Below are 23424 nucleotides of genomic sequence, written 5' to 3' on the forward strand. Positions count from 1 at the left end.
CTTGCTACCACCACCACCTGCATATTATAGCTTCCCCTACTTCACAGGCATCTTAATTATTTATTATATAAAACATACTGTACAATCAAAAGATTCCAAGTAATATGAAATGCTGTATTGTATATATGAAGATAACTCGCCTGAAGTCTTTGTTTTATTTCGTCCTCAAGAGACATTTCTTCAAGTTGCATCATTAGCTGATATTGCTCTCGAGCCCTCTTCGCAACCTCCAGAGAACCCCATTGACATTCATTCTGCAACTCTTCACCGGGATCTATTCTGAAAGATAAAAATGGTCCCATATTCATATATGGTAACATCATTATTTTTTTTATACCCTAAGTTTCAAAATTTTTTTTAGGTTGCACAAAAAACTATCATGCTCAAGTCATCAGAAGATGACAAATAATCTTTGATGTACAAATAGAAGGCATATGGAGTGAGCGAATTTGTTGGCAAGAGTACTTCACTGTTGATAATTTGAGTACAGAGAGTTGTTATTTAACCACTACACTTTGCCAAACAACAAATGTTTGCCCATTACTGCACCAACCAACAAAAGTATTTTTTATTTTTTCGTACACAGTCGAAATGCGAACGCGGTAGGTTGGGTATGAAATGGACTCCTGGGACCTTCAGTGAGAGGCACCCAGCCAAAAATACTTCCCAGATCTCCCTAGGGCTGCTGGCAGGATCAGTTTTGAATGAGCAACCAAGGGTGGTGCATGCGCCTCTGGCTCCCAAACATCTGTCGGACGTGGTGTTGAAAGATCTCTCTCTGTCCATGAAATTCAGACCTTATTGTTTGAAGAACACAAGGGTCATGATATTGATGAAGCTAGGCACAATAAGGACCCAACACAATGGTTAGATGCAAGTCGTACAACACCGATGTGGACGATATAGAGCGCGTATCGAGCTGTAGCCAAGCTCGATCTTTGCTCACCTGTGTTATCTCCAATATTTTTTTATAGATGATACATAGATGGATCGTTTTCTGGGTTCAGTGATGATGCACCTGATACAAGTAGCATAGATGAACATTTTTAGCAACTTCCATGGTGGTGGTTTCCATCGATCTTGTCAAGAATGGCTGAATCTCTTCCACAATACCTTACAAAGTGATCTTTTCAAGACTACCTTACACTTCACAAGCTTGGCTACATACCACCTACAGGTACTAAAGCCAAGGGTGTACGTAAGTATGTTATTTGCAAGCACACAGAACAAAGAAACAGGAAGCAAAAATTTGTTTGTACCCAGTGTGTCGAGAGCGAAGTCGCGCTGTGTACCATGGACTGTTTTGTTGATTATCACTCACTTCCGAAGTACTGAGTATGTGATACAGTGTGTTACTGTGTAAATGGTAATTTTTAATAGTATTTTTAATAGTAATTGTTACTGTGAAACTGTGCATATAGTAATTTTAGTGAATTTTGAACAAGTAATATTGCGACAATTAACATTTATTGTGGACACATTACTGACATGTATCACAGTTCCATGGAACATTATGAATGTTCTACTGTATACATATTGTAAAGAACACAAATATGCATCATTTATGACAAAAAAATCAAGTAAGACTGCATTGGAAATTCATAGAACAAATAATTGAAAATATATTTGTGGCAACTCATGGTGCTTGAATGGCCTGCACGACCGCCTCTGAGAGCTTCATTCACAGGCGCATAACAAATGATGATGTCACACACCCCCTTCTCCACGTCCCCACAGCCAAAGCAAGCAGAATTTATTAGTTTTTTTACATGTATGTGTTCAGGAAAGGGAATTTATCATTTTACAAAGATCAACAAATTTTGGAAACACTTAATTTTTGGCGCAGAGGGGGAATGTGCCACTAAACACGGCACAGCACAGTGGTTAAGCTCTTTATAATGACAGGTACGACAAAAAGCACATAATATGGTAAACAGCAAGTAGCATAATATGGCAAGAGCCTAGTAATCAGATTTCTAGCAATCCTAATCATTGGACAATCCAAATGAATTAATGCTCATAACTCTGTAGCAAAGGGCAGAGGCAAGCAAGTAAACCATGGGAATGCCTGTGTAAATGGTGGGAGTTTTGGTACAAAAATTTGTAGTTTTAACTGGTTTCTGGTAGAATTTGTTAATTTGCTTCTTTTCAGACATTCCTCTTAAGAAATTTAGCTAACTTCAATGTTTATCTAACTTTAATGAGGGTGTGTCCCATATGATTGAAATTACTGAGTGTAGACAATATATATTTGTTATAATGATGAAAGTTGTTGATGTATGGCATGATGGCATTATGACAGGGCAAGCCTTTTAGCGAGACTGTAGAGTACAAAGTGAAACATTTTGTATACCTGTAATTCCCAGAAGAATTAATAGTTATACAAGTGATGTTTTTTCCTATCGGTCATTCTTCTCTGGGGGCACCACTTACACTGCAGCTTACACTGCAGCTTACACTGCAGCACCGATGTTTATCAGTGCTATACCGACGGCTCTGTAGAAGAAGGTGGACGATGTACCGGATGTGCATGTAACATATTTGAACAATCTTCTCTCGTACATACAGCAATGAAGCGCGTCAATGACTGGGCAAGTACAACTCAAACCGAACTTGCAGGCATATACCTTGCCACTGAATTTTTAAAAGACAAAGGCAGTGGACTTATATACTGTGACTCGCAGAGTGCACTCCTGGCATTGAACGCACATAGTAGTGACACCCAGAAAATAGTCAGTGATATTCGAATGAATGTTTTAGCTGCCAAAGAAAACAGATTTGAGATTAAATTCCTATGGATACCATCACATATTGGCATCTCAAGGCATGACACTGTTGATATGCTTGCTAAGTCAGCTTGCAGAAAACCAGTGGTAGAAATTGATATGGGTGTTTCATTAGCAGTGACAAAGAGAATACTTAAACAAATATCTAATGAAAATCTCACCGACCTAACAAATTCTCAAAGACCTGAAAGTTGTAGCATTAAATATTATGATAGATATCGTGAGGAGACATTCACATATGGGACTAATAGAACAAGAACCCGGCAATGTGATGTTATAGTGGCCAGAATACGCCTGGGATATAGACGTATCTGGCAGCTTTCTCAAAACCCAAATGTCGAGTACACAATGTGTCAACTTTGTGAAAGAGAAAACATGCACTCTCTTGAACATTATATTGTAGAATGTCCCATACTGACTGACTTTCGACCTCCTGGGCTAAGGTATGCTGAACTCTGTAGTTACTATATGAGTACTGGAACACTTGATATATTGGACTTGTATCCAAAATTGACCATGTAATGTATCAATCATACAATGTATGTATGTGATGTAACTATATAACCTGAGCTTGTAAAAGCACCTTCATCACCTTCAGTGATTAAGTGCTTAATTGCACACTAGTTTCTTTATCAGCTACCTCACCCTGTCAGGGTAAATGAGACAAATGTATGTGAATGCATGTATGTGTGTATATATGTATGTGTATGTGTGTGTGTGTATGTATATGTATGGGTATAAAGCAAATATGGAAGCTGATCAGAATTACATTTCACCTTTGTGAATGTACATTAATGACACTATGTAAAAGACACATCAAAAAGAATTGGCATCTAACCCGAAGTTGGTGCAAAACACAGTTGATCGGAGTAAGTCCCTGATCATTTTTGGCTGCAAAGAAAAGGCGATAACATCTAGGTCAGAAAGAGCTGTAGAAGAAGCTAAAGTAGTAGATAAAATTGTTGGCCTCGTGGAAGGTCTTACAAACAGAGAGAATGTGTGCGACTACAGGAGAATAGGCAGGTACGTAAAAGGGAAAGATCGACCTTTGAGGATCACCCTAAACGGTGCCAAACAGATGGAAGAAGTACTAAGGAATGCTAGAAAATTGCAAAGGGATGAGGATGGGAAAGGGTGGTCGTTAAGACGAGATCTTTCAAAAGAAGATAGAGAGAAGCTGAAACTGAACCTCGCCGAGGCAAAACATTTAAATGAGAGCAGGAATGAAGAAGAAATAAATTCTTTTTTCTACAAAGTGATAGGGGTAGGCAAACCAGTAAAGTGGTACATAAAGGCAAACCAACAAAATCAATAGAGAGAGGGGGAGTGAAGAATAAGGAGAGGGGGAACAAGTTCCTGAAGATTGCATACACCAACATAGATGGAGTGAGATCGAAGATACTGGAGTTAAGTGATGTAATACAGCTGCAGACACCAGACATTGTTGCACTCACGGAGACAAAACTTGAAGATGTAATTTTAAATGAGGTCATATTCCCAAGGGGCTACTCAATTTGGAGACGGGACAGAAAAATTAGGAAAGGCGGTGGCGTTGCTGTGCTGGTAAAAGAACACCTAAAGGTGAAGGAAATAATGACTGCCAATCCACAAGAAGTTGACATAATAGCACTAGAGATCTGCTATGAGGATGATAAACTAATGATGATAAATGCATATAGTCCACCGCCAAGCAGCACATGGTCAAAGGAGGAGCTAGATAGTAAACGTGAAGGTCTTATAACAATAATGAGAGAGATTATAGCGAGAGCGGATAACGATAGATCACGACTGTTGATAGTCGGTGACTTCAACTTGAAATCCATAGACTGGGAAGCATATGAAGCTAAAACAGAAGATTTTTGGACCTGTAAATTTGTAGACCTCATCCTGGAAACATTCTTGTATCAACATGTTAAACAAGCTACGAGGATGAGGGAAGGGGACGTTCCCTCCATGCTAGATTTGATATTTACCAGGAAGGAGGAAGAGATATTTGACATTCAGTACCTTCCTCCCTTGGGTAAAAGTGACCATGTCTTTTTGGGAATAAAGTATGCAATGCGTTATAAGCTGGAAGAAAATAAGGAGGTTGAAGCAGTTGAAAAACCAGACTTCAGGAGAGGACATTATGGTGACCTTAGAAATTTTTTTAGTGAGTATAATTGGACAGACTTGATGCTAGGCAAGGAAGTGAATGAGATGTATGGCAAGTTTTGTGAAATATATGATAAAGGCACAAAAAAATTTATACCAAAACAGAGATGCAGAACTAGGAAACAGGATTGGTTCAATAGAAATTGCGAGAGGGCTAGAGACCGAAAGACACAAAAATGGAATCAATACAGGAAGAGGCCGAACCCCCAAACATACCAGCGATACAAAGATGCGAGAAACAACTACACGGCAGTGAGGAGAGAGGCAGAAAGAAATTTTGAAAAAGGGATTGCGGACAAATGTAAAACAGAACCAGGTCTATTCTATAAATTCATAAACAACAAATTGCAGGTAAAGGATAATATTCAGAGGTTGAAAATGGGAAATAGATTCACGGAAGATGAAAAGGAAATGTGTGAAACACTAAACGAAAAGTTCCAAAGTGTGTTTGTACAAAATGAAATCTTTAGGGAACCAGATACAATAAGAATTCCAGAGAACAACATAGAACACATAGAGGTGTCTAGAGACGAAGTGGAAAAAATGCTCAAGGAGCTCGGTAAGAACAAAGCAGCTGGCCCAGATGGCGTTTCACCATGGGTTCTGAGAGAATGTGCATCTGAGCTCAGCATTCCACTTCACCTGATCTTTCAGGCATCCCTGTGTACAGGAATCGTAGCAGACGGGTGGAAACAGGCTAACATAGTTCCAATCTACAAAAGTGGCAGCAGGGAAGACCCCCTCAATTATAGACCTGTATCATTGACAAGTGTAATAGTGAAAGTATTGGAAAAACTAATCAAAACTAAATGGGTAGAACACCTAGAGAGAAATGATATAATATCAGACAGACAGTATGGTTTTCGATCTGGAAGATCCTGTGTATCGAATTTACTCAGTTTCTATGATCGAGCCACAGAGATATTACAGGAAAGAGATGGTTGGGTTGACTGCATCTATCTGGACCTAAAAAAGGCTTTCGACAGAGTTCCACATAAGAGGTTGTTCTGGAAACTGGAAAATATTGGAGGGGTGACAGGTAAGCTTCTATCATGGATGAAAAATTTTCTGACTGATAGAAAAATGAGGGCAGTAATCAGAGGCAATGTATCAGAATGGAGAAATGTCACAAGTGGAGTACCACAGGGTTCAGTTCTTGCACCAGTGATGTTTATTGTGTACATAAATGATCTACCAGTTGGTATACAGAATTATATGAACATGTTTGCTGATGATGCTAAGATAATAGGAAGGATAAGAAATTTAGATGACTGTCATGCCCTTCAAGAAGACCTGGACAAAATAAGTATATGGAGCACCACTTGGCAAATGGAATTTAATGTTAATAAATGTCATGTTATGGAATGTGGAATAGGAGAACATAGACCCCACACAACCTATATATTATGTGAGAAATCTTTAAAGAATTCTGATAAAGAAAGAGATCTAGGAGTGGTTCTAGATAGAAAACTATCACCTGAGGACCACATAAAGAATATTGTGCAAGGAGCCTATGCTATGCTTTCTAACTTCAGAATTGCATTTAAATACATGGATGGCGATATACTAAAGAAATTGTTCATGACTTTTGTTAGGCCAAAGCTAGAATATGCAGCTGTTGTGTGGTGCCCATATCTTAAGAAGCACATCAACAAACTGGAAAAGGTGCAAAGACATGCTACTAAGTGGCTCCCAGAACTGAAGGGCAAGAGCTACGAGGAGAGGTTAGAAGCATTAAATATGCCAAAACTAGAAGACAGAAGAAAAAGAGGTGATATGATCACTACATACAAAATAGTTACAGGAATTGATAAAATCGACAGGGAAGACTTCCTGAGACCTGGAATTTCAAGAACAAGAGGTCATAGATTTAAACTAGCTAAACACAGATGCCGAAGAAATATAAGAAAATTCACCTTCGCAAATAGAGTGGTAGACGGTTGGAACAAGTTAAGTGAGAAGGTGGTGGAGGCCAAGACCGTCAGTAGTTTCAAAGCATTATATGACAAAGAGTGCTGGGAAGACGGGACACCACGAGCGTAGCTCTCATCCTGTAACTACACTTAGGTAATTACACTTAGGTAATTACATCTAATACTTTATGTAGGGCGTACGTAAATCTGTGTATCTTTGTATTTACGTATGTAGGTTAGCTTAGCATTTTAAAAGCACCGAATCACCTTCTGTGGTTGAGTGTTCAATAAACCCTTGAACTGTATGTTTAACACTTCTCTAACCCTGTCCATGGAGGACAGAAGAAAATGTATATATGCTGGTTAGCATTGTAAATGTGTGGCCACGTCTGTGGTAGAAAATAATAAAAAAAAAAAAAAATAAAAAAAAAAAAAAAAAAAAAAACTGCAGCTATATTTCTTGCCACAATATTTTTTCTATCAGTGGCTAATCATTTCCTACTTTGAGCTTTGCTTTACTTTCTGAGATAAAGCCATTTGGATGCTCCCCAAGTCAAGAGTCATTATGGTCCACAGAGTATTTCTAACATATGTTTGGCTAAAGAACGGCGAAGAAGGTTAGGTAGAGAAATAGAAACAATTGAACTCAAGCTACAAGAATTATACAAAACCCAGGAGAGGCAAAGAGAGCAAAAGACCATCAGTGAAATAGAGAGAAATCCGAAATATTTTTTCTCCTATGCAAAATCAAGATCAAAAACCACATCTAGTATCGGGCCCCTGCGAAAGGGAGATGGAACTTTCACCGATGACAACAAAGAAATGAGCGAGTTACTGAGGAAGCAGTACGACTGTTTTCAGCGAGCCATTAAATGCACTAAAGATTGATAACCCAAATGAATTTTTCATGGATATGATACCAACATCAAATCATATATCAGACGTCGCCTTATCCCCACTAGATTTTGAAGAAGCCATAAACAGTATGCCTATGCACTCTGCACCAGGCCCGGATTCTTGGAACTACATATTCATCAAGAATTGTAAAAAAACACTATCGCAGGCCCTTCACATTCTGTGGAGACAAAGCCTAGATACTGGCGTTATCCCTGACATACTAAAAACAGCAGAGATAGCACCACTCCATAAAGGAGGAAATAAGGCAGAGGCAAAAAATTACAGACCGATAGCACTAACATCACACATCATAAAAATTTTTGAGAGTGCTAAGAAGTAAGATCACAAAATACATGGAATCACAGCATCTCCATAACCCCGGACAACATGGTTTCAGAACAGGGCGCTCTTGCCTGTCGCAGTTGCTGGACCACTATGATATGGCATTAGATGCTATGGAAGACAAACAAAACGCTGATGTAATTTACACAGATTTCGCAAAAGCGTTTGATAAATGTGACCATGGTGTTATTGCACATAAAATGCGTTCAAAAGGAATTACCGGGAAAATAGGCAGATGGATCTACAATTTCCTGACTAACAGAACCCAATATGTAATAGTCAACAAAATAAAATCCAGCCCATCAACCATGAAGAGCTCAGTCCCCCAGGGTACTGTGCTTGTTCCAGTACTTTTTCTCATCCTCATATCGGACATAGACCAGAACACAACCTATAGCACTGTATCATCCTTTGCAGATGACACTAGGATTTTCATGAGAGTTGGCAAAATAGAGGACACGGCAAACCTCCAATCAGATGTAGATCAGGTCTTTCTATGGGCTACAGAAAATAATATGGTGTTTAACGAGGATAAGTTCCAGCTCATGCGCTACGGAAAAATTGAAAATATAAAAACAGAAACCACGTACAAAACTCGGGCAAATCATAACATAGAACGAAAAGGCAATGTAAAGGATCTGGGTGTACTCATGTCGGAAGACCTTACCTTTAAAGAACACAATAAAGTAGCCGTCACAACTGCAAGAAAAATGACAGGTTGGATAACAAGAACTTTTCACACTAGAGATGCTATGCCGATGATGATACTTTTCAAAACGCTTGTGCTCTCTAGAGTGGAGTCCTGATTCACAATGACAGCCCCTTTCAAAGCTGGAGAAATTGCTGACCTAGAGAGCGTGCAGAGATCCTTTACTGCTAGAATCCACTCAGTAAAACATCTAAATTACTGGGACCGACTAAAGAGCCTAGATCTGTACTCCCTTGAGCACAGGCGGGAGAGATACATAATAATTTACACGTGGAAAATAATTGAGGGGCTGGTCCCAAACCTGCACACAGAAATAACACCACATGAGACCAGAAGACACGGCAGGATGTGCAGAATACCCCCGTTGAAAAGCAGAGGTGCAACAGGTACTCAGAGAGAACTCTATCAACATCAGAGGCCCGAGACTGTTCAACACGCTTCCACTACACATAAGGGGCATAACTGGCAAACCCCTCACAGTGTTCAAGAGAGAACTGGATAAGCACCTCCAAAGGATACCTGATCAACCAGGCTGTGACTCATACGTCAGGCTGCGAGCAGCCGCGTCTAACAGCCTGGTTGATCAGTCCAGCAACCAGGAGGCCTGGTCGACGACCGGGCCGCGGGGACACTAAGCCCCGGAAGCACCTCAAGGTAGCCTCAAGGTAGGCTTTCCAATGAATTTTATCCACATCATGACAAGTATCTTTGTAAGTGGTCCTGTCACACATTTATAGCAAGGAGATGATGGCAAGTCTAACTGAAGTCACCACAGAGCAATCAATTCACTATAATACAGGGGGCTCGTTCGTTTGTTCGAATAAGAGAAGAACGAATCAGCCTCGGAATGGGCTGGGCTTATCCGCTGAAAGAGGCAGAGCCGCAGGAAGACCCTCGGACACCTTCGGTGTCACGCAAGGTGCCAAAGGTCACCTTGCTCAGTGACCCTCGGACACTGAGCAAGCAGCGCCTGAAACCAAAGCTGGGCCGGCCCCGAAGGAGCCAGAAGAACAACTCTCCAGTGGTAAGTCCCAAGCGAGCCAGGACCCAGAGCAACAGCAGAACCGAGGGGAAGAGGAACAGGGAACCCCCAGTCCTGCCCGAAGGCATCTTCTCAGTCGGGGAAGGGTTCCACGAATACCGTGAAATGCTACGACCCTGCTGACACGAAGTAGGCCACATCCGGAGGCCTGAGCGTCTGGCAGAGCCAACAGAAGGAGCCGGCGCTGACTGTTAACTCCGTGGAAGGGAAGGAAGCGGGTCAGGCCGTCCACCAGGACTATGGACACCAACCCGAACGTGAACGGCCAGGAAAGCCAAACCCCAAAAAGTCAGCAGACGAGTCACCCGAAGAGACCAGCCCCAAGCCAAGGACCGCATCGAACCCCCGCAGTACAGGAAAGGAACCATTGGGGAACAGTCCGACTGGAGTTGGATCGTCAATCCACAAGTGATCCGAATCCTCCGGAGCGACATCCACACAACTGCGAACTTCCACACTGTGCAGCGAGCCCTATGGAAGGATGGACCCCATCGCCCCTGGCCGGTCAGGCGAGCACTGGTCACAAAGCCCCAGCCAAGAGACGATGCATCCAGGAACACATCGATTGAGGGCTCGGGTAGGCGCCAAGGCATTAAACCCCGAAACCCAAAGAGGAAGCTGGTAATGCAGCAACCAACGCAAAGCCTTAGGAGGCCAAACCTAGCGGTTGCAAGAGAGGCAGAAGGGACATCCCAACGGAACCCGAACAGCTGACGAAGCCACACCCGACCCAGCGGGTAGATACCACGAGCTATGCTTGTGGTGTCCTGTCTTCCCAGCACTCTTTGTCATATAACGCTTTGAAAACTACTGACGGTCTTTGTCTCCACCACCTTCTCACCTAACTTGTTCCAACCGTCTACCACTCTGTTTACAAAAGTGAATTTTCTTGTATTTCTCTGGCAGCTTTGTTTCGGTAGTTTAAATCTATGACTTGTTCTTGAAGTTGTGGGTCTCGGGAATTCTTCCCTATCAACTTTATCAATTCCTGTTACTATTTTGTACGTAATGATCATATCGTCTCTTCTATTCGTAGCCTTGCGGGGGTTGAATGTAGACACAGTAAGCACTTCTGTATATTTATTGACCGAGACAACAAGGTGTATAACTGGCCAACCGAGGTCCACCTACTCTGAGTCTGTCGGGAGAACTGCGCCTGCTCGGAGCACGGCTGGTGACTGTCTGTCTGGCATGACGTCAGAGGCATACTTGCCTGTGATTGGTTGTGTCTCAACGGACATACAAATTGAGTATAAACACCTCTATCTTCTAATTTTTGCATATTTAATGCCTCTAACCTCTCCTCGTAACTCTTGTCCTTCAGTTCTTTGAGCCACTTAGTGGCATGTCTTTGCACCTTTTCCAGTTTGTTGATGTGCTTAAGATATGGGCACCATACAACTGCTGCATATTCCAGCTTTGGTCTTACAAAAGTCGTGAACAATTTCTTTAGTATTTCTCCATCCATGTGTTTAAAAGCAATTTTGAAGTTAGAAATTGTAGCATAGGCTCCTCACACAATGTTCTTAATGTGGTCCTCAGATGACAGTTTTCAATCTAGAACCACCCCTAGATCCCTTTCTTTGTCAGAATTCTTTAAAGATTTCTCATAATTTATAGGTTGTGTGGGGTTTATGTTCTATTCCACATTCCATAACATGGCATTTATTCACATTATTCCATTTGCCAAGTGGTGCTCCATATACTGTACTTATTTTGCCCAGGTCTTCTTGAAGGGCATGACAATCATCTAGGTTTCTTATCTTCCCTACTACCTATTATCTCACCATCATCACAAAGCGTTGGTAAGCAAATGCTTATCAAGCATTTGCCATCATCAGCAAACACGTTTATATAATTCTGTATTCCATCTGGTAGATCATTTATGTAGACAATGAGCATTACCGGTGCAAGAACTGAACCCTGTGGTATTCCAGTTGCGACATTCCTCCAATCCGATACATTGCCTCTGATTACGGCCCTCATTTTTCTATCAGGAAATTTTTCATCCATGTTAGAAGCTTACCTGTCACCCCTCCATATGTTCCAGTTTCCAGACAACCTCTTATGTCGAACTCTGTTGAAAGCCTTTTTAGGTCCAGATAGATGCAGTCAACCCAACCATCTGTTTCCTGCAAAATCTCTGGCTCGATCATAGAAACTGAGTAAATTTGTTACACAGGATCTTCCAGATCGAAAACCATATTGTCTAAAAAAGGTAGATGATGAACCTGGGCCTCTAGCACCCTAAGCGAGTCATACCACTGTGTATTATTAGTTACCATGTGTGATACCGTACCATGATGCCAGTGTGTATTGGATACCATTCTTATATTTTACAACAAACTTTTAAAGAAACATAAATCTGAAAAAATCATTCACTTTTCTAATCACTTATTTTTTAATTTATTTCTATATATATATACAAGAGTATAATAAATAATATAAGTATAATAAGTGTGATATAATATAATAATATATAATAATAATATACTGTGCACTACAGTATAATAAGCATAATAAAGTGTACATCATCATAAAAAAAAAAAAAGGGGGTGGTAGGAGAAGTGAACACTTTTTCGTATTCAGAGTTAAATGTCAAGTTTTTCCCCGAGTGCTCTGTGTTCCCTTCTCTGAGGCTGTGGGTCCCTATAATTGCACCAGTGGTGGTACCCCCCTATATATACAAGAGTTCGTACATTCTTGAACAGCCACTAACACCCATCCATGTGTTTCGGGCAACTCCCTAATCACATGTTCCCCCAGGATACGACCCCGCCAAATTTGTTAACAACCAAATACCCATTTTACTGTTGGGTAAACAGAGGCTACAGTTAAGGATTGACACCCAGCAAATCCTCTCCGGCCAGGATACGAAGTCAGGACAAAGCTCTCGCGAAACACCAGGCGAGTGTCTTACCACTTCACCACGGGGACTTAAAAGACTACAAAATTTATGAAATAAAATACAGTAACTAGAAGTAAGTGCACTACAGTACTTAACCAGGTAGAGTACTCTGATAATTAGCAACAGACCATTCTGAAATATCAAATCCACAATAAAAATAACCAATAAGATGAATATTGTTCATTCGTACAACACAATTCTGCAAAGATGTGTTCACCATTATAATAGTTCTTCCATACTACCACTTATCAGCTGTCTAACCTGAACTCAGTATCACAGGTCACTTCAGATTCAGGAGTGATAGGTTTGGATTCCTCTTCACTGACTTGGCTCTCTCCAAAACAAAATCCAGGCGAGACGGTAACACTGCTGAAGTCTCCCACATCTTTTAAACCGTTCCTATTATAATCGGAGTCCTAGAAGGAAACAATTTAACATTATTAACATTAAGAGGAAGAGTAAAAACGAGAAGAAATCAATGAGCCTATTTCAACAGTTGCAATGGTAATATCAACTGCAATTTTCCCAAGGTAGATGACGAGTCACAATAACGTGACTGAAGATACGATGACCAAACCACACGTCGGAAGATGAAGAAACTAAGACGCTTCGATCCGTCCTGGACCATTGTCCAGGATGGATCAAAGCGTCATCATTTCTTCATCTTTTGATGTTAACAACATTATTTAGTGTATGTGGGTTAGGGTTAGAGTAGATGAGAGTAGTATCATCAGCAAGCAAAATAGGTTTCAGAATGTTAGAGACATTAGGCAGATCATTGATGTACTGTATATAAGAAACAGGAGAGGTCCCAAGATGCTGCCCTGTGGCACGCCAACGGTTATTGGTAGAGTGGGAGAGGGTATATTATTAATGGTTACACATTGGTGTCTATCACCAAGATAGGATTGGATATAGTCCAGTGCATGGCCTCGGATTCCGTAATGAAGAAGTTTACGTAAGAGGTAATTGTGATTATCAGTATCAAAGGCATTTCTCAGGTCAATGAAGAGTCCAATCGGAAACTCATTTTTGTCAAGGGCTGAGTAAATTATATTAAGGAGACTAATAATTGCATCGTTGGTACTCTTTTGGGAGCGGAAGCCAAACTGACAGGGGCTAAGAATGTCGAATTTTACGAGATAAGAGTAGAGCTGTTTGTAGATAATTTTTTCAAATATTTTTTGATAGTATGGGTAGGTTCGATATTATTCTGTAATTGTTTATGTCTGCCGGATTGAATCCTTTATGAACTGGCGTTACTCTTGCTTTTTTAAGGATATCAGGAAAGGTATGACACTCAAGGGATTTGTTGAACAGCAGAGCTATAGGTGGCGCAAGGGCGTGGGAGGCGCTCTTGTATACAATGGATGGGATTTCACTGATGTTCCCAGCTTTGGTTTTTAGTGAGTGTATGATGGACAGAACATCTGTCGGGCTGACTGGTGAAAGGAGAAGAGAGTTTGGATAGCTGCCTGAGAGATATGTGTTGATATGTGTCTGAGTCTGTGTAACAGTGTCTGTGTCTGAATTCTTGTAACATAGTTTGTATCATGTACTATATGATAACTAATGAATTATTGTAAATGTATTTGTAATATACAATATGAACATTTGAATACTGCATGGACTTCCAAACCCCTTGAGGGACCTGAAATAGAGGGGAAGAAACAGCCAAAAGCTATCCTTTCGGGATGTACAGAAATAAACTTGCTTGAACTTTAACAGTAATACTGTACTGGATATCGCATGAATTATTATACAGTATATTAAATGCAAAATACATAATTTTTTAATTAAATAGATCGCTTCTACATTTTGATTTTGCTTGTCAAGACACTAACTAACCTCAGGGTTGTCTGGGCCAAACTCCCTGGGAGGCTTGTCCCAGTGTTTCAGTTTCTCACTCTGCTTAAGCGCGATTAAAACATTGTTGAGACTGGTGGGGTCTTGGTCTGCCATGGCCATGTTTACCAGATCCACAGCGGCCTAGAGCGGCCTGTCACGTCTCCTCCTCCTCCCAGGATCAACACATAACACCCTCCAAACTTGTTCAAAATGTAAACAAAGTCAAATCACCAAACATTGCTTCAACATAAATTAAATAACTATATATACCTATTAATAAAACTATTACAACATATCTATAAAACTAAAAAATCAATTAATATACAGTGGATAATTTATATATATATATATATATATGTATATATTATAAGAATTTTTCTCCTCGCTTGACTTACTATAAGAGCCGGGAAAATTAAACAGGCTTTGTTAGAATTGTCAGATATTTCACCATACTGTAAGCCTTGAGGATAATCCTTAAGTGCCCTCGTACCACAAAGATACTTAATATGAGAAAGGAACTTAATATTCCGAGCGTTGTTGATCGTGTTATTGAAATTAACTGTCAAATTGGTATAAAAATGCTTAGGTTAACTCATCCTACATCCTAACCTTTGCACAGAAGCCCTCCAGAATTTATTGAATATCAGCATTGTTCCAAATGGATAACAAAAACTGGAACTCAACTCAGAATGTATCAGGTTCATGATTTGTACCAGGAGAAACAACAACGGCACTTTCCTGCACCGTGGGAGGTTACACCCTTTCCAGTTTTAATCCCTCCCTTTCCACCCAAGAAGCAAATTAGAGATCAGCCCAAGCTTCATCTTGAGGCAAAGCTCAACGCCTTAAGCCATATTGATGATCTGTCCACAGAGTATTCTCTCTCTCAAATCATATACCCTGATGGTTCCCTACACCGCCCCACGGGTGCAGCTGGAAGTGCAGTTGTTCTGACAATGGGCGATGGCTTAACACTAACACTAACACACACTAACACACACTAACACACACTAAAACACACACACACACACACACACACACACACACACACACACACACACTAACACACACTAACACACACACACACACACACACACACACACACACACACACACACACACACACACACACACACACACACACACACACACACACACACACACACACACACACACAGGATATAGGAATAACAGGACACTGGAGAGCAGAGAAAGATACCAGAATGTCAGGAATGAATATGTCAGGATGAGAAGAGAGGCAGAAAGACAATACGAAAATGACATCGCAAGCAAGGCAAAGACTCAGCCTAAATTGTTGCATAGCCACATCAGGAGAAAAACAACAGTAAAGGAACAGGTTATGAAATTAAGGATAGGGGCGGAAGGATTCACTACAAATGACAAGGAAGTGTGTGAGGAATTGAATAAGAAATTCCAGGAGGTCTTCACCTTAGAGCAAGGAGAAATTCCAGAGGTAAGTGTGGGAATAGCTAACCAGGAACCACTGGAAGAGTTTGAGATTACCAGTGGGGAAGTAAGGAAGTGTTTACTAGAGTTGGATGTGACAAAGACTATAGGCCCAGATGGAAACTCCCCTTGGGTTCTAAAGGAAGGAGCAGGAGAACTGTGCCTACCACTCTCCATAGTGTATAACAAATCACTGGCAACAGGGGAACTGTCAGATATTTGGAAAACAGCTAACGTAGTCCCGATATACAAGAAAGGGGATAGACAGGAGGCACTGAACTACAGGCCAGTGTCCCTAACCTGCATACCATGCAAGCTGATGGAGAAGATTGTGCGAAAAGAACTAGTGGAGCATCTGGAGCGAAGGAACTTTGTAACACAGCATCAACATGGTTTCAGGGATGGCAGGTCCTGCCTCACAGGGTTACTTGAATTCTACGACCAGGTAACAAAAATAAGGCAAGAAAGAGAAGGGTGGGCAGACTGCATATTTTTGGATTGTCAGAAAGCCTTTGATACAGTGTCATACAAGAGGCTAGTGCGAAAGTTGGAGACGCAGGCTGGAGTGAAAGGGAAGGTAATCCGGTGGATAGAGGAGTACATAAGCAACAGGAGACAACGAGTCAGTGTGAGGGGTGAGGTCTCAGATTGGCGAGACGTTACAAGTGGAGTCCCGCAGGGGTCAGTACTTGGACCTATACTGTTTCTGGTATATGTAAATGATCTCCCAGAGGGTATAGATTCGTTCCTCTCAATGTTTGCGGACGATGCAAAAATTATGAGGAGGATTGAAACAGAGGATGATAGTAGGAGGCTACAAGATGACCTAGATAGACTGAGTGAATGGTCCAACAAATGGCTGTTGAAGTTCAACCCGAGTAAATGCAAAGTAATGAAACTAGGCAGTGGAAACAGGAGGCCAGACACAGGATACAGAATAGGAGATGAAGTACTTAATGAAACAGACAGAGAGAAAGATCTAGGAGTTGATATCACACCAAACCTGTCTCCTGAAGCCCACATAAAGAGAATAACGTCTGCGGCATATGCGAGGCTGGCTAACATCAGAACGGCGTTCAGGAACCTGTGTAAGGAATCATTCAGAATCTTGTACACAACATATGCAAGACCAATCCTGGAGTATGCGGCCCCAGCATGAAGCCCGTACCTTGTCAAGCACAAGTCGAAGCTGGAAAAAGTCCAAAGGTATGCTACTAGACTAGTCCCAGAACTAAGAGGCATGAGTTATGAGGAAAGGCTGCGGGAAATGCACCTTACGACACTGGAAGACAGAAGAGTAAGGGGGGACATGATCACAACCTACAAAATCCTCAGGGGAATCGACCGGGTAAACAAGGATGAACTATTCAACACTGGAGGGACGCAAACAAGGGGACACAGGTGGAAGCTGAGTACCCAAATGAGCCACAGAGACATTAGAAAAAACTTTTTCAGTGTCAGAGTAGTTAGTAAATGGAATGCACTAGGAAGTGATGTGGTGGAGGCTGACTCCATACACAGTTTCAAATGTAGATATTATAGAGCCCAGTAGGCTCAGGAATCTGTGCACCAGTTGATTGACGGTTGAGAGGCGGGACCAAAGAGCCAGAGCTCAACCCCCGAAAGCACAATTAGGTGAGCACACATACACACACACACACACACACACACACACACACACACACACACACACACACACACACACACACACACACACACACACACACACACACACACACACACAAGGCTGGCATACCGAAAGTGGAATTATGAACAGATGAGAAGTTTCCTAAGTGAAATACCTTGGGACACAGACCTCAGAGACAAGTCTGTACAGGGTATGACGGACTATGTTACCCAAAAGGGTCAGGAGGCAGTAAACAGGTTCATCCCGGCCCAAAGGGAAAAATCCGAGAAGCAACAGAAGAATCCATGGTACAATAGGGCATGTATGGAAGCGAAGAAACTGAACAAAAGGGCGTGGAGGAACTTCCGGAATAACAGAACACCAGAAAGCAGAGAGAGATACCAGAGAACCAGGAATGAGTACGTCAGGGTGAGAAGACAAGCAGAGAAAAGTTTTGAAAATGATATAGCAAACAAAGCCAAGACCAAACCAAAGCTACTCCACAGCCACATCAGAAGGAAAACAACAGTGAAAGAACAGGTATTGAAACTTCGAACAGGCGAGGACAGGTATACAGAGAATGACAGAGAAGTGTGTGAAGAACTCAACAAGAGGTTCCAGGAGGTCTTCACAATAGAACAAGGTGAGGTCACTGTGCTAGGAGAAAGGGAGGTAAACCAGGCGGCCTTGGAAGAGTTCGAAATTACGAGAGAGGAGGTCAAGAGACACCTGCTGGATCTGGATGTTAGAAAGGCTGTTGGTCCAGATGGGATCTCACCATGGATACTGAAAGAGTGTGCAGAGGCACTTTGCTTGCCACTCTCCATAGTGTATAGCAAGTCACTGGAGACGGGAGACCTACCAGAAATATGGAAGACGGCGAATGTGGTTCCAATATACAAAAAGGGAGACAGGCAAGAGGCACTGAACTACAGGCCAGTGTCCTTGACTTGTATACCATGCAAGGTGATGGAGAAGATCGTGAGAAAAAACCTGGTAACACATCTGGAGAGAAGGGACTTTGTGACAAATCGCCAACATGGGTTCAGGGAGGGTAAATCTTGCCTTACAGGCTTGATAGAATTCTACGATCAGGTGACAAAGATTAAGCAAGAAAGAGAGGGCTGGGCGGACTGCATTTTCTTTAGATTGTCGGAAAGCTTTTGACACAGTACCGCATAAGAGGCTGGTACATAAGCTGGAGAGACAGGCTGGTGTAGCTGGTAAGGTGCTCCAGTGGATAACGGAGTATCTAAGCAATAGGAAGCAGAGAGTTACGGTGAGGGGTGAGGCCTCCGATTGGCGTGAAGTCACCAGTGGAGTCCCACAGGGCTCTGTACTCGGTCCTATCTTGTTTCTGATATATGTAAATGATCTCCCGGAGGGTATCGATTCATTTCTCTCAATGTTTGCGAACGATGCTAAAATTATGAGAAGGATTAAAACAGAAGAGGACTGTTTGAGGCTTCAAGAAGACCTAGACAAGCTGAAGGAATGGTCGAACAAATGGTTGTTAGAGTTTAACCCAACCAAATGTAATGTAATGAAGATAGGTGTAGGGAGCAGGAGGCCAGATACAAGGTATCATCTGGGAGAGGAAATTCTTCAGGAGTCAGAGAAGGAAAAAGACTTGGGGGTTGATATCACGCCAGACCTGTCTCCTGCAGCACATATCAAGCGGATAACATCAGCGGCATATGCCAGGCTGGCCAACATACGAACGGCATTCAGAAACTTGTGCAAAAAATCATTCAGAACTTTGTATACCACATATGTCAGGCCAATCCTGGAGTATGCAGCCCCAGCATGGAGTCCATATCTAGTCAAGGATAAGACTAAACTGGAAAAGGTTCAAAGGTTTGCCACCAGACTAGTACCCGAGCTGAGAGGTATGAGCTACGAGGAGAGACTACGGGAATTAAACCTCACTTCGCTGGAAGACAGAAGGGTTAGGGGGGACATGATCACCACATTCAAGATTCTGAAGGGAATTGATAGGGTAGATAAAGACAGTCTATTTAACACAAGGGGAACACGCACAAGGGGACACAGGTGGAAACTGAGTGCCCAAATGAGCCACAGAGATATTAGAAAGAACTTTTTTAGTGTCAGAGTGGTTGACAAATGGAATGCATTAGGAAGTGATGTGGTGGAGGCTGACTCCATACACAGTTTCAAGTGTAGATATGATAGAGCCCAATAGGCTCATGAATCTGTACACCTGTTGATTGACGGTTGAGAGGCGGGACCAAAGAGCCAGAGCTCAACCCCCGCAAGCACAACTAGGTGAGTACACACACACTTGTATTATGATTTGTGTATTTGTACTCACTGAATTTGTGCGCCCCTTGAGGGACTTGAAGTAGAGGGGGGGGGGGGGTAGAAATAGCCTAAGCTACTCTATTCCTTTGAGATGTATTTTTTTATTGTCTCAATAAACATACTTGAACTGTTCCGCGAAGAAAACGAATCGCGGAACAACTTGAGAGTCGCACCTTATCTCAAGAACGGCGAAGAAGGTTAGGTAGAGAAATAGAAACAATTGAACTCAAGCTACAAGAATCATACAAAACCCAGGAGAGGCAAAGAGAGCAAAAGGCCATCAGTGAAATAGAGAGAAATCCGAAATATTTTTTCTCCTATGCAAAATCAAGATAAAAAACCACATCTAGTATCGGGCCCCTGCGAAAGGGAGATGGAACTTTCACCGATGACAACAAAGAAATGAGCGAGCTACTGAGGAAGCAGTACGACTCTGTTTTCAGAGAGCCATTAAACGCACTAAAGATTGATAACCCAAATGAATTTTTCATGGATATGATACCAACATCAAATCATATATCAGACGTCACCCTATCCCCACTAGATTTTGAAGAAGCCATAAACAGTATGCCTATGCACTCTGCACCAGGCCCGGATTCTTGGAACTCCATATTCATCAAGAACTGTAAAAAACCACTATCGCAGGCCCTCCACATTCTGTGGAGACAAAGCCTAGATACTGGCGTTATTCCTGATATACTAAAAACAGCAGAGATAGCACCACTTCATAAAGGAGGAAATAAGGCAGAGACAAAAAATTACAGACCGATAGCACTAACATCGCACATTATAAAATTTTTTGAGAGAGTGCTAAGAAGTAAGATCACAAAATGCATGGAATCACAGCATCTCCATAACCCCGGACAACATGGTTTCAGAACAGGGCGCTCTTGCCTGTCGCAGTTGCTGGACCACTATGATATGGCATTAGATGCTATGGAAGACAAACAAAACGTTGATGTAATTTACACAGATTTCGCAAAAGCTTTTGATAAATGTGATAATGGCGTTATTGCACATAAAATGCGTTCAAAAGGAATTACCGGGAAAATAGGCAGATGGATCTACAATTTTCTGACCAACAGAACCCAATGTGTAATAGTCAACAAAATAAAATCCAGCCCATCAACCGTGAAGAGCTCAGTCCCCCAGGGTACTGTGCTTGCTCCAGTACTTTTTCTCATCCTCATATCGGACATAGACAAGAATACAACCTATAGCACTGTATCATCCTTTGCAGATGACACTAGGATCTTCATGAGAGTAGGCAACATAGAGGACATGGCAAACCTCCAGTCAGATGTAGATCAGGTCTTTCTATGGGCTACAGAAAATAACATGGTGTTTAACGAAGATAAGTTCCAGCTCATGCGCTACGGAAAAAATGAAAATATAAAAAAGGAAACCACGTACAAAACTCAGGCAAATCATAACATAGAACGAAAAAGGCAATGTAAAGGATCTGGGTGTACTCATGTCAGAAGACCTTACCTTTAAAGAACACAATAAAGTAGCCATCACAACTGCAAGAAAAATGACAGGTTGGATAACAAGAACTTTTCACACTAGAGATGCTATACCGATGATGATACTTTTCAAAACGCTTGTGCTCTCTAGAGTGGAGTACTGCTGCACAATGACAGCACCTTTCAAAGCTGGAGAAATTGCTTACCTGGAGAGCGTGCAGAGATCCTTTACTGCTAGAATCCACTCAGTAAAACATCTAGACTATTGAGACCGACTAAAGAGCCTAAATCTGTATTCTCTTGAGCGCAGGCGGGAGAGATACATAATAATTTACACGTGGAAAATAGTAGAGGGGCTGGTCCCAAACCTGCACACAGAAATAACACCACATGAGACCAGAAGACATGGCAGGATGTGCAGAATACCCCCGTTGAAAAGCGGAGGTGCAACAGGTACTCTGAGAGAGAACTCTATCAACATCAGAGGCCCGAGACTGTTCAACACGCTTCCACTACACATAAGGGACATAACTGGTCGACCCCTCACAGTGTTCAAGAGAGAACTATCAACATCAGAGGCCCGAGACTGTTCAACACGCTTCCACTACACATAAGGGGCATAACTGGCAAACCCCTCACAGTGTTCAAGAGAGAACTATCAACATCAGAGGCCCGAGACTGTTCAACACGCTTCCACTACACATAAGGGACATAACTGGCCGACCCCTCACAGTGTTCAAGAGAGAACTATCAACATCAATGGTCCGAGACTGTTCAACACGCTTCCACTACACATAAGGGGCATAACTGGCCGACCCCTCACAGTGTTCAAGAGAGAACTATGAACATCAGAGGCCCGAGACTGTTCAACACGCTTCCACTACACATAAGGGACATAACTGGCCGACCCCTCACAGTGTTCAAGAGAGAACTATCAACATCAGAGGCCCGAGACTGTTCAACACGCTTCCACTACACATAAGGGGCATAACTGGCCGACCCCTCACAGTGTTCAAGAGAGAACTATCAAAATCAGAGGCCCGAGACTGTTCAACACGCTTCCACTACACATAAGGGACATAACTGGCCGACCCCTCACAGTGTTCAAGAGAGAACTATCAACATCAGAGGCCCGAGACTGTTCAACACGCTTCCACTACACATAAGGGACATAACTGGCCGACCCCTCACAGTGTTCAAGAGAGAACTGGATAAGCACCTCCAAAGGATACCTGATCAACCAGGCTGTGACTCATACGTTAGGCTGCGAGCAGCCGCGTCCAACAGCCTGGTTGATCAGTCCAGCAACCAGGAGGCCTGGTCGACGACCGGGCCGCGGGGACGCTAAGCCCCGGAAGCACCTCAAGGTAACTTCAAGGTAAGGTTGAAGTGGACTGTAATGTTTTTTCGGCAGGTTTATTTCCATAGTTTCCGAGCTGTTTTCTTTACCGTGTATGTTGTAATAAACTATTCCTATATTAACAGTTGTTTCTCCCTGTGAAGATTATTAAACAATGGTGATTATAAGGGCGCGGAAGTTCAGCCTGGCCAGGGCCGCCAGCAGCCCTTGGGCCCGCCCCGGCACCACCCAGTCTTTAATTTGGCACCTTTGTGGCACCTTGGTGTAAGCCTAACATGTATATATACACTGGCTGCCTGTCCCCCTACACAATGATTTATTATTACCTATTATTTTATCATTTAATTTAAATATTAAATAAAATAATTTATTTAATTATTATAGTAAGTACTTAATAATTTAATAATAAGTAGTAAGTGCATAAAAATTATTAAAAAGTACAGTTTAGTCATAGGAGATTCCTAGAATGGAATTCACTACCAAATTTCAATATATCCAAGTATTTTTAGTGTGAAATGCTGTTATTATATGCATAAATTGTTGTTTTAATAATATTACGCTTAACCACTTGGGCTGGACGGTAG

General features: G+C 42.0%; 1 protein-coding gene across 3 annotated transcripts in view; it reads right to left on the bottom strand.

The window, feature by feature from the left end:
* The window catches only part of LOC123775182 (mRNA export factor GLE1), a 54645-nt gene that overhangs the window by 19355 nt on the left and 11866 nt on the right, over positions 1–23424 (bottom strand). For all 3 annotated transcript variants that reach the window (XM_045770138.2, XM_045770137.2, XM_045770136.2), the window contains exons 4-6: positions 14600–14799; positions 13013–13167; positions 141–279 (exon numbers count right to left, since the gene is read on the bottom strand). In XM_045770138.2, coding sequence (XP_045626094.2) covers positions 141–279; positions 13013–13167; positions 14600–14719 — 414 coding nt within the window. In that variant the 5' untranslated portion in view covers positions 14720–14799. The remainder of the gene's footprint in view (positions 1–140; positions 280–13012; positions 13168–14599; positions 14800–23424) is intronic.

Source organism: Procambarus clarkii, chromosome 92, assembly GCF_040958095.1.
Source record: "Procambarus clarkii isolate CNS0578487 chromosome 92, FALCON_Pclarkii_2.0, whole genome shotgun sequence".
Taxonomy (NCBI): domain Eukaryota; kingdom Metazoa; phylum Arthropoda; class Malacostraca; order Decapoda; family Cambaridae; genus Procambarus; species Procambarus clarkii.